Here is a 13,353-nt window from a genome sequence, read left to right on the forward strand (position 1 = left end):
CCCAGCCGTCAGGAAAAGGAGGAAAATGAGTAGGAGGAGTGTGTCTGAGTGAGTGAGTTCGAGTGGAGCAGCACAGCAACGTAGCGCCAGGAAAACGCCGAGTTCAAAGTGTTTGAAAAAGCTTTCCATTTTGTATTATTGCCAGGTTTGCGCTGCTGTTAGCCTCTCCACCTGGTTAACCTAGTTAGTCAAAGTTTGTTGTTTGATGTGCCAGTTATTTTTCGGAGCTAAAGTGCTAGGGTAAAATGTAATTTTGGCATTTACCGTTTACAAATTTATAGGACATCGCAAAACACAGATGTCTAGACAAATTGGCGGAGAATAAATCAAGTTTTACGAGGGTTTAAAGAAAATTTAACCTATTTGGAATACCAAGAAAAGTGATTAAATTTTACGAAAAAAAAACAAAAAAGGCATTCACAGAGAACAGACTTAAGTAAACAAAATTAATTTTAATTGTGTCTCATTTATCAATAGATTGAACGAGATAAGATCCCCTTCTTACAAAAAGAAATAATTTTTTTAAGATTTTCAAACCTCTCAATCTAAAATAATATAATGAGAGCCCAAAAAAAGGGAAGGTTTATACTGTAGCCAAAACTGCTAGACATAAAAATCGAAACCAAATTTCTAAAAATCCCCAAACCACTTCTTATAACCATTACCATTACCGATTACCCACATTCGTAATCAGAACAATTTTCCCCTATTTCACAATCAATTACCAGCACAATTATTGGTTATTCATTAGATTTACCAAGCATTAGTCGTCGACTGGCAATCACAAGAACAATTTGCATGGGCAAATTGTGTTATCAGTGGAATATACCAATATACCTTGAAAATTGAGTCATTGAATCTATTTTCATTGTTGACAGCCCAAAGTGTTTATTTGCCAAGAGATAAGCGGTCGATGAAATTGTGTCAAGAGATAATTTTGGCAAACGTGGAGGGATATTTAAATGGGTGGGTATGTTTGTGGGTCTATAATAAAATACAAATAATGTGTGTTGTTTAACCGAGATAATGACGTCACTTTTGCGTGTCAACATTTTCCGGTTTCCTTTATTCGAAAAGTTCTCATCATATAGGGGTGGGTTATTACTTCCCGGTTTTTTATTCTAATTAATTGAGAGCGAGAGTGTGCCGTCGTCCCTCTGGAGCTGTCAAATTGCGATCCCCATTTCGGTAATTGGAAATTAAATGAATTAAGCGGAAAGATAGAAGGAAACTTCCAACCGCAACACGACTGCGGGTCAACGGGTTCGCTTTTTATTCTCATTTTGTAGTTCCCCCAACAGATCGAGATTGTGTGCACAATTACATGGGACAATATACAATACTATAATGCATATTCCGATGTCACATTGTAAGTCAATATGCAGATAAGGGTTCGCTATTCAAGAAGCTAAGGCTACAATATATCTTGAGTTAGATAAGTTCAATTCCCTAGCGGTTGGGGAAAAGACAAAGGCTTTTCATTGTTGCCTGCAGCAAAGCAAATTATGCATGCAAAATAACAAAACTTTCACTCATAAATTAATTGTTCAGCTACAAAAAGTAGACGGGGGGCGAAAAACAAAACTAAATATGCCCCAAAAAAGTGGCCAACGAAATCATCATGGAATTCCATTAAAAACAATCTCTGAGTAATCAGCGAAATGTTTGCATATTTAATCAAGCCATAAATATTAAAACATTTGCTTATTGCCAAAGTTAACCTTGTAACAAAAAAAACAGGCATACTTGTGGCAATTGCTAAATAATGGCCAAACATAAAGATAAAGAGAGTTATCTCATTTGCTGATTTGTGGGCGGTAATTTGGTCATATGGGTTTCAAAGTTGGTTTTTCGGAGAAGTAGGTCAATTGTCCATCAACTATCGAAATTATAGATCCAATGCTTTAAACGTAAAATGAGTTTCTTGGTTAATAAAAAATTTAATTAGATTATTTATGATATTATAAAACTAGGCGTAGAAAGATAAGATTTTTTAACAGTCCGTATATCTTACAAATTTATTATTGTTTTAAAAGATCTTATGATACCAGATACAACGCAAAAAACACCTAACCATTTACTTTATTAAGTGAATCATAGACTTTTCGATAAACAAATAATAAAGAAATGTATTCCCCTGTTAAACAGAAATCCATAAAATACATTTCCAAATATTTTGCTAAGCTGTTTTTCCTGGTATTCTAAATGAACCAATTAGCAATTCAACATTTGTTTTGCTTTTCCTAATGCCCACAAAACCCCGACCTTTGATCAACCTTTTTTTTCGCCCATTTTTTAATAGACTTTTTTGTGGTTTCACTTTGCTGGAGAGAAGGCAGACCACAAAAATTTCACACGCCGCCTTCGAAAGTGATAAATTTTCAACTTCCAACATGCATATATAATTTAAGCCAAAAACAAAAGCTGTTAAAAAATAAAAAAAGAGCAACCCACGCAGGCAGATTATAAAAAATGCATAACTTAGCAACTTCGACACCAACTCACCGGGCGTTAAAGAAGAAGGGGCAACTTCCCAAGGTCGTTAGTGGTTGCCCACACACATCTGCATATCTATATCTCATATGCTATATATTCCAGCTCTTCGAAACCCCCTCAACCTCAACTTCAATTCGAAGACTTTCCCATCGTTGGTTTGCTGCGGCTAGCAAAATATGCCTTTTCTTTTTTCGTTTTTCGCATTTTGCGAAAACACTCGAAAACGCAAAACGTAAACCAAAAATCTCATTTATTGTTTTGGCTCACAAAAAGTGCCGGGGGAAGGGAGCCGGTTACATACAGGTTGCCTTGTCAATGAAAAAAGTGTCAGGGCTAGAGATTTAATTAAGCGAACAAAGCGAAGCAGAAAGCCCGAAATCAGAAATCCGAAAAGCTGAAAACTGAAAACCGAAAACTAAAAAAAACAGAGCAAACGCAAAGTTAGTGAACCTCTAAAAATACAATGAGCGAGAAATAGCGCAGAAAATGCAGGGAATGGGTAAAGATACAGAGAGGAATCATTTAAATATTTGTAAAGCAGGGAAAGAGAAAGGAGACTAATCTACACTAATAAAAATAAAGAAGCTTTCATCTTCAATATGTAAAAATAAAACTATACAAAATTGACAGACACAACTTTTTTATATAAAAAGTAATCTTAAAATCTTTTTAGGATTCTCGAACTTTAAGATATAATTTTTATAATTATAAGGCTATCAAATTTTCTCATAAAATTTTTTTTTTTTAAATTCGAACATTAAAATATAAGTTCTAAAATCTTGAAATGATACTAAGTATAATCCATTTATAAAAGAAAGTACTATTATTTTCTCAATAAATGTTGATCCCAAAAAAAATTAAAAATCTGGTATATGTATAAGAACTAATATTTTAATAAATATTCCGGAAAAAAAAATCCATACCAATAGGTATTAATCACATTTCAACCATAAGGTTATTAGAAGACTAGGATTAATAAAGATTAGATTATTGTATCATAAATATATATAATTTTTCTTTGCGTGTACCCACTGTGGGAACGTGTCAATGACTTGTGTTTGTTGAATGTGTTTTTGGAGCCTGCCCAACAAATACTATTTGCGTAATAATTAGTTTTTATTTCTTTTTATTTCGGCACTTTTTTAGCTCTGTGACATTGAGAGAGCCTTTTATGCTTTTTTGGGTACTCGTGCACTAATTGCTGCCTTTTTTATGGGTCTGAAGTCTGTGAGTTTCTTCTCTGTATTTTTCTCTGCCTTTTCCTATTGCTTTTTGCTTTAGCTTCCTGCTTGATTTGTTTATTGGCTTTAATGTATTTTGCATGTTTCGCTTGTCGTGTTTTATTTTTATTGACTGCCCTGCAATGCAGTTTTTTCAGCTTCAGCTTCTGCTTCTTCTTTCTGCCTGGCTGCGCCTGCGCCGTTGGTTAATTTTTGTATTTTTTCTTATTTTTCCCCCATTTATTTGCTTGCGTGCTTTATTATCATGTCTCGCTCATAAATATGTATTGTGTCTTGCTGTCTGCACTTGTCTGTCTCCAACTGGAAGCCCCTCCCCCTTTTTCCTCCTACTACAATCCATCTTACATACCGCTTCCTTCTCGAGTTCCCCGTAATTGGGTCAAAGTTCGCCCAGCTATGAAAAATGTTAATTATAATACGACAACTGTGGGCGACTCGCTGTCTCGTTGTTTTTATTGTGTGGGCGGCAAACTAACGGGAGCCAAGCCCCAAAAATAACATTTATAAACATTGCGGAAATTGTGCTTTGTATTTTTATTTGTTTGTTTGGATGCCAACACGTTTATCATATAAACTTTATATGTACTTAGATCATATGAGATTTGGGTTCTGATATCAGATTGACAAGAAATAATGTTGTAGAATTAGTGTGTCGACTAAAAAACTTAAAAATCAACTCACAGACAAAAGCGGTTTAATAACTGTCTTAAAATGTCTTACCATTTAATTCTAGCATAACAAAACATCGTAATTAAGAATATTTCTCTTTAGTTTTAATCCCTTAGTTAAATTTGAATATTTTTTCCCAACTAACTTTGTGTAAAATAAAACCCACAATGAACTTGGAAACATATGAGACTGCAAGTAAATTTCTTTCGGATTTTCTAAACTTTTTCCAAGATTCTTTGTCTGAACTTTGCCTTTTGGCCGCGCTGTTTCCACAATTTCCAGTTGACCACGTTTAAAGTCAGACTTCTCATTATAAGAACCACACCCGAACACCCCCACTATCAAAAAAAATCAGTGCACATGGCACAAAAGCCGTTAACACGTTGCACTTGTACGTGTTCCCTGGAACCGCATGTGGCTAATGATTCCCTACCCCCGCCACTCCATTTCAGTTCCTCTCTGACTCACTCACGGCGACAGTTTGGCCAGCTTATTAAGTGCGATAAAAAGCAAACAGCGCAGTTGGTGCAAATATCAAGTTATCAATAAAACGGAAGTGCCCTAAACAAAACAAACACGAAAGCGAAAAAAAAATAACAAAAAATCTGGAGGAGACGGCAGCAGATAGTCCATAAATCAATGGGGTTTTGGTTTCCCAGAAATGAAATTAAGTCATGCTAAAAAGATCGTCACTGAAATGCTGTGCGAAATACCCAAGAAGGCGAAAAAACCAAGCCAAAATGAAATTATGATTAAGCAGGCAGGCCAAATGGCAAAAATTGGTCAACACAACACTGTGACGTTTGATAAGCTGCTGGGGCCAAAAAAAATGTATAAAAAATACAGAAAAAAGGTGCTTCTCAATAACCAAAGCGAATGTAAACCGGTTGACCAGGCCAGTAAAGTAAAGTCGGCTAAAACCACAGCCAAATAAATGCCAACGAAATGAGACATAAACCGAGCAAGTGGATGGACACCATCCGTTACTTTTCAAGTGCCTCGACGTTCTCTAGTCACATGCAGATACAGATACTTTTACAGATACACAATCAGCTTCAGATACACAAAGAATCTGGGGGCATTACTCATGCTAATTTCACACAGATGATGCTCGGCCACTGTGGAATAACGAACTACTTAGAGCGCCAAAGACGTCGCCGAGTTGAGTTAACAAGTTTTTAAATAACTGCGGGTACACAGTAAATAAATGTTAGGACTAATTTGTTTAGAACAAAATATAAACAGTAAACATTTGTCTACTTTATGTGATGGATTACATATATTTTGCTAAAGAATTCGCGTTTTCATCAAAATTTTTCTGCTTTATGTGAAGGATTTTAAATTTTGCTAAAGAATTCGCGTTTTTATTTAGTTTTTTTTTTTAATTTATACAAACAACAAATAATCTATATTTCCGACAAGTGTATTAAAATTTGATCTGCAAAACCTTAACAGTTTTTAATTGTGTGGGCGAAACCAATTGACAGGCCTTTTTTCTCGCCAAAAATTGCGGCCATAAACATATGAAATTAAAGATACTTTTGAAAGCTGCCAATTGATTGACAGCACAATTTCATGAAATGGTGTAACCGATAGAGCTTAATCCACCTGGAGAGAACCTTATAAGGGCAAACGTGAAAGAGCCTGGTCATTCCGAGAAATTGAATAAAAAATAGATATGGAAATGGAATTACTTAGGCAAATTTCAACTGACGTGCTCAAAACCACTTTCAAATGGAAATTCACCGCCTTGATTACTCATTTCGCAGATATTTAAACTCTGCGATGATTAACTTAGTGCATAGCTTATATCAGATGGGATTTCAAGGAAAAGATGATCAAGTGATGATATGGAAATGAGGGGCTATGTCTTTATTTAATAAGATTCTTATCAGTAAGATATTACAGATTAAAGTATTACAACATTTTACGTTAGTTTCTTTTACAGAAGATTTTTCTACATTTTTTTCTTCCATGAATTGGGTTTTACATCTTTTTTATCCAAAGTGGTAAAACTTTATTGCTTGGAAATTACTCCTTTCAATTCAGCTTCAAACCTAATTCCCAAATCAAATTACCCACTTCGAGGGTATAAAAATACTTTAGGATCTGTACAAGCGATAAACAACAACTTGAGGCAAATCCAGCAGCGGCGGCAACTCAATTTGGTTGCATTCATCACAGAGATGCCGTCGGCGACCCCCACAAAGTGCAACAGCAACATGCAACACAAACAACAACACCCAAGCACAAGAACAACAACAACTTGCCGTTGGCCTCCCAAGCGGTGCATGCCACACTTTTTCCGCTTTTTCTGATTTTCCAAACAGCTAACGGTAATTTACAAAAGCAATGTCTATTTTTGTACCGCCGCCGCTTCTTTTGCTGCCGCTGCTGCTGCTGCACAGTTGTATCTTGCAGATACATTTTAAACTTATAATTTAAATACAAGCACAAAGTCAAGGCATTGTTTAGCTGTGTGATTATGATGATGACTGTTGTGTGGCTGTTGTTTTCGAATACCCTTTTATAGTGTATAAGCTTGAAAATTATTTTTAAAAAAATAAATACATTTTCTTGTCATGATTTTCAGATGATGCTGAAGAATTCGCGTTTAATTTAAATTTTGTGTTTGTTTTATCTTTATAATAATATAAATCTAGTTTTATCTAAAAAATGTTTACTTTAACTAATATGCATCATAGTTAGGATTTTAAGCTTGATGCTGAAGAATTCGCGACTGCATTTAAGTCAAGTTGAAGGTTAGGTTACTAAAATTTTGCCATAAAAATTAAGTTTTTTTTTTAAACTTTAGATAGATGCCTTTGAAGGGTATTTAAACTTCTACTTTTTCACTTAGCCCTCGCTTCTTTTCTTTTTTATTATTATTCCTACTATTATGTACTATTACCCCTGCAGGCAAAAAGCAAGAAAAATGTGTTAATGTGTGAGAAGAATCTGTTCTCGGCATTTTTGTTTTGGCTTGTAGTCATTTTTTGTTTTGTTTCGCCGCTTTAAGTTATTAGACAAGATAGCGGACACAAACTAATTAAAGCGACCAGAACAAGACGGAAGATGAGGCGTCACCCTGTAGATACAGATACTCGTAAACATTTGGTTTTTGCAAAAAAAAAAATAAAAACAACAAAAAAACATACTGCAAAAACTTAAGCGAAACGCAGTCAAGCATAAAGTCTAACGATTGCTAATTATAACGAGACTAAGTGACTCTCAGAAAATGTCTGAGATCATTGCTCTCTCTTGGCGAAAATTTGCTTATGAAAAGAAAGCCATAAAAACTTCACACGAGCGAAATTTGAACACGAAAATAGCAAGTAAATAACAGCTAATATAATAAAATAGAAGGTATAAAAATTTGCTTACCTTGTAGACCTGACCGTAGGTGCCATTGCCCACAACTTCGATGAGTTCAAAGATTCCAGCTGGATCCTGAAAGAGATGGGAAAAATAAGGGGAACATGAGAGATGAGCTAGGGAAAATCAATGTGGAAACGCCCAAATAAAAATCCTTTTTATTTTTTTGGTTTGCCCTGCTCAGCTGCCAAACCAGCAAACAAAGAACCCCTTGAAATCCCCTCTTAAATCCCTCTTGTTTTTTCGGAACCCGCAGCACTTAAACAACCTTTAAACACGAACCAGAACCAGGCAGAGCGATTTCTCTTTGTTTTTCGTATTGTTTGTAAACAAATTATTAAGGTATAACAATACAAATAAGGAGAGACAAGTCCGCAGAGGCACGGGCACTGCCACTGCGTTAAAAATACAAATCCTCGATTTCCAAATTCCGATTCGGAATCGGTTTCCCACTTCCATGCCCATTCTCGATACCAAAAGCCATACAAATTGCATGTGAGTTCATTGACACGCAATTCGTGACACGGGGCGTGACACGAAAACAGAAAAAATAAAAGAGGAGGCAGTTCTCAGTCCTCACAATGCTTTCTATTTTTATTGGAGCACGCAGGTGATGGGGAAAAGGGGAAAAAGGGGGAAAGGGATTACAAAGACGTCCAGAACGACAGGTAAGGCAAATGCCAATTAAAATAACAACAAAAACAAGAACGCCGGCATTTTCAACAGGTAACTGACTTTTTTGACAACCCCAGTTGACGCTTAAAGGTACGAGAGAGGTTGTGGGTTAAGAGCCACGAGGCGCACATAAAGAAATTGTACCCCATCAATATTGATTTAATAGGCTCTCAGCTATTCTTGGAATTTTATTATGGCCTTTTGATAGGCTTATTATCCTGGGGTAACAGAGATAATATCAATATCATACGCCTTATAAATAAGGAAGGAAACTATTTTGGGAGTAAATATTATTGTTCCTAAATTTTTTGATTAATATATATACTTAAAATGAACTATGAACTAAGTATCATATTTATTAAATTAATTTATTATACCCGTTACTCGTAGAGTAAAAGGGTATACTAGATTCGTGCAAAAGTATGTAACAGCTAGAAGGAAGCGTTTCCGACCCCATAAAGTATATATATTCTTGATCAGGGTCACTAGCCGAGTCGATCTAGCCATGTCCGTCTGTCCGTCTGTCCGTCTGTCTGTCTGTATGAACGCTGAGATCTCAGAAACTACAAAAGCTAGAAGGTTGAGATTTCCCACACATATTCTTTGGCTTCCTACGCAGCGCAAGTTTATTTTAGCCGAGCGCCACGCCCCCTCTAACGCCCACAATCGCCCACTAACGATTTTAAAATGGGTCCTGCGCCCACATCTTTAAAGATTTCCGAGAAGTATAAATGCAATTTTGTTGTGTATATTTATACCTATCGAAATGTAGAAGACATTTTTCAAATCGGACCATTCATTAAAAAGTTATACGCTTTATAAATTGTCAACATATATCTATCTCCCTCGCACTCCCTTTAGCTGAGTTACGATTATTAGTCGGGACACCAACCCGACACAGCGTTCGCACTCTTTTTAGCTGAGTGACGGGTATTAGATAGTCGGGACACGAACCCGACTATAGCGTTCTCTCTTGTTAAAGACTATATTTATTATAAGACATATTTCTATATTATAAATTCCGTCTTTTATTATAAAGAACTTTTTTTTAAATTCAAGATCATTCTATTTTTGTTACTATGAAGTATTATAAGAAATCTTTGCAAATTAAATATCATTCTTTTATTATAAGAAAGTATTATAAAAAATCATTCTAAGTTTAATCTCATAAATATTTGGAAATACTTTAGTTTCAGTGTAAAATTCAATTGATGTTCCGCAAGAAAAGGTGGATAAGAGAAGTTAGTAAACTGCAGCTACTGCTCCAAATTCAGTTTGTGCAAAAGTTCCCCAACAAGTTATGCAGAAGAACTCATCGAAAGAAGGTTGATTGAAGTCTTACAAGTTTCAGTTCTCACAAGGGATAAGCGACCAAGGAAAATCCATATATTATTAATAGGAAAATGGTATTAGCCAAAACCAAATAACAAAACATTACTATTGACACCCTGAAACGATTGATTTATGGCGTATCATAAGTTGTCAGCTTTATTCATCTTTAATCTCCCCATCAAAGGAACTGCAGTTTTTCAGCCTACAGGGTGAATTTCTTCATAATTTCCACCCCGCCAACGTGGAAGCTCCTTAAGCTTCAGGAATTAGAGACCAAAAAAGACAAAAAGTCAACAGGCAAAAAAAAAAGAATATAGTAAAAGTAAAATAAGAAACCACGAAATAAACAAATAGGGGAAAATCCAAGGGAAAAGCTGAGGAACTATGGAAGCCGCTTTAAGTAGATTTATGGCTGCACCCCCAGCCCCATTTTCTACCACTCGAAACCCAGAAAAGTGTGTCAAACACATGCGATAAAGGGAAAGGCAGAGGAAAAGGCGAAAAACCGAAAAAAAGAGGGAACAAACAGCCCAGAGACAAAGGAAAAACATGCTGGGAGTGCGGCGGCAATTACTGCTATTTATGGCTGATTACTTCACGTTGTAAAAATCAATTAAAAATTCACGAAAAATGAACTCACTGAATGGAGAGAAAAACGACAAAGAAAATCGAGAGAAAAGTATCTGCTCCAACCGCTCCATGACTCATTAGCGTTGACATGTTAAGCAAAACAAAAAGTAAAACAACAAGAAAACCAACCAAATGAGCAGTGCAATGGGCGAGTGGTTCACTTTGGAGGAGAATACCTGTACAGGTAGCCGTTAGAAGAAAAAAAAATTCTAGACGGTGGTCAACGATCGTACATGGAGAGAAAATGTCATAAAAATAAATGTATGTCGTTATGAAAATCCTAACTTTGAGATCTTGAAAAAATATTTGTCATGTTTATATTCATACTTTTATTTTTGAAACAGTTTCAATATATTTGCAAAATAAATATTTATGTTTCCAATATCATTTTTCGTAAGATCTTTTATAAAAATGTACATTAATTTTGTGTGTTTTGTTAAAATAAATAAAATATTTTACAAAAAATTGCATTCTTATAATTCCACATATAATTTAAATCATTGGGAACTTCTTTCAGTGTAAACGTCTAGTCACAGATGCTACATTTGATTTTTTTACAGTGTAGATTTGGTTACAGTTATCAGTTACCAGCAGGCAAAACAGGCTGGTTCGGATGTTGTTGTTGTTACTTTGGCTTATTCCTGCCGCTCTCTTTGGAAATTGTCCAGCTGCCGCCACATGTGTGCCCCTGTAAGCCCCTCCCCCCTTCCCTACCCCTCAACCCCTTTCCCCTTTGATGCCTTTTGTTTGACTTTAGTTGTTGTTGTTGTTGTTTTTACTCCGGCCGCTATTTGTTTTTGTATTTGTCCAAACGGGTACAACTAAAACTAAACAACCCGTTGGAGGCCGAAAGATCGAGTCGCGGACCAACGCAAACGCTAGAGGTACAATGGAGCTTGGTTTAAAGAACTTGGGAATTCATTAAACTCAAGATTTAATTTGTAAAGTTAAGGTTTCAAGGTAGAACTTAAAGTTTTGCTATTAAAAATGTATTTCCAAACTTCTTAACGATTATAAAAGTTCTATTAAAAAATTATAAAAATACTACTTTATAATAAAGGATTGGTGTTCTAATCATCCCATTCTATTGTTAAAAATATAATACTAAACGAATGATTATTTTCATTTGAGTTCTTTAAATTCCAAACGAATTTTCCTTATCGACAATCTACTGTCTTTAGCCAGAAGTTTGTCGCCTTTAGTCTCTTCGGTTAGTTGCTTCATTATTACAGTTTGCTTGGCCTGGCAAACTGGAATTTTCGTTGTGTTGTTTTGTTTTGTTTTGTTTGTCTAAAAGCGCAGAACTCCCTCCTCCTTCCTCCAACCCCCTGCCATTCCATTTGACCCCTTTCCCCCTCACAAAAAGGCTTGGCCCAGTTAGCAGCTAAAAAAATGCAAAGAGCAGGAGAGTGGCTAAAAACAAGACTGACTGCATATTAGGACGCCCATGCAATTCAATGGAGCTCTGGCTTATGCAGATTCAGTGACTCCACTGAGGGAAATATTATTAAATATTAAAACATATTCCAAAAACCTCTATCGAATTTAATGCTCGGTAATATAATTATTAGTAATTTTTAATCCAGAAATATTTAATTTGTATTTATATTTATCCTTAAAAATTATATATAATATTTCTCTCAGTGTTTCTAACTGTCTGCTTGGTGGCTTAATTTGTGTGGGTCGCGTGGCCAATGCGATTAGAAATGCACTCCGCTGACGTCACAAAAAACCCATTTACCTACATTTTGGCTATCAGCAGAATGAAGCCAACTTTGATTAGAGCTGATAATTTTTCCGACCAATTTCCACATGGAATAGAGAAGATAATTTCCCAATACTCTGGGGAAATTCGCTTCTATAAACACACTCGCTAGCTGCCTCTTCCTGAACTTTATAAAAAGTATGTATTTTCCCGGGGCCAATGTTGTTTTAACCCACAAAAACTGAAACATGTGTGGATTTTTTTCCACTCTTCTGAGCAAATTGCACCACAGACGGACACATGGAAACCGAACAAATGTGGGCGAACACGTTTTTATCGCAGCTAACGAAATGCAATAAATGTTGATTAAAATAAACACACACTGGGGGAAAACAAGAGACTTTTTAAATATGAAACGACCATAGAAATAGCACTACTTAAAAGTCCAATAAATACCAACGCGAATTCTTTAGAAACAACATTTATATGTTGTTTCAGGACGTATACAACTGTTAATCTTCAAAATCTTTTAAAATTTCTTTCGAAAAAGCACCTCTTTTTTATTAAAGTTCCATAAACACATTCTAAATCGGTTTTTCTTTCAGTGCTCGAGTAAAATACACAGTAGGAGCCACACTAAAAAGAAGACAAACCGCGTTTGAATGCTTATCAAAGGGAGAATAAAAGAAACTGCACTGCAATATAAATAACGGGGGGAGTCGTAAAGAAGAAACCAGAAATAATTAATGCAATTTCGCTGCTGATGAAATGCAGTTTGCGGTATCTTATCGGACGAGAAGAATGGAGTTCTTATCGGTTGAAGAAGGAAAAAACCAGAACGGAAGCCTCATAAAACATGAGCCAGAGTGGCGAAAGAAAGAAAACCCAAAGCTTTAAGGACTCTGACCTTTTCTCGTTTTCTATTTCGGGACATTCCACAGCTATCGCATCTCTCCTTTGCCCATTGTGTTTAATGACCTTTAAAAGCCACGCACAGACAGGTCAGCAGAATGTGGCAGACATGCAGACGGGCGGGACTCCACACCCCCACGCCCACTTTCACGCCCCCCTACGCTCGAAAGGAGAAGGCCAAACAAAAATAAAAACAACACTTCAAACAAGAGAAGACACAACACACAATTCATATATTCTCATGCCTGCTGCCATTTTTGCTGATTTTGCTTTGGGTTCGTCGTCATTTTCCTTGGCAGCCAGTGTGTGTGCTCCATC

The 13,353-nt window shown here is 35.9% G+C and overlaps 1 protein-coding gene across 10 annotated transcripts in view; it reads right to left on the reverse strand.

Moving 5' to 3' along the window:
• The window catches only part of msn (serine/threonine-protein kinase msn), a 37,227-nt gene that overhangs the window by 20,586 nt on the left and 3,288 nt on the right, over window positions 1–13,353 (reverse strand). For all 10 annotated transcript variants that reach the window (XM_070215914.1, XM_070215915.1, XM_070215913.1 and 7 more), the window contains exon 3: window positions 7,791–7,856. In XM_070215914.1, coding sequence (XP_070072015.1) covers window positions 7,791–7,856 — 66 coding nt within the window. The remainder of the gene's footprint in view (window positions 1–7,790; window positions 7,857–13,353) is intronic.

Source organism: Drosophila takahashii, chromosome 3L (assembly GCF_030179915.1).
Source record: "Drosophila takahashii strain IR98-3 E-12201 chromosome 3L, DtakHiC1v2, whole genome shotgun sequence".
NCBI lineage: Eukaryota > Metazoa > Arthropoda > Insecta > Diptera > Drosophilidae > Drosophila > Drosophila takahashii.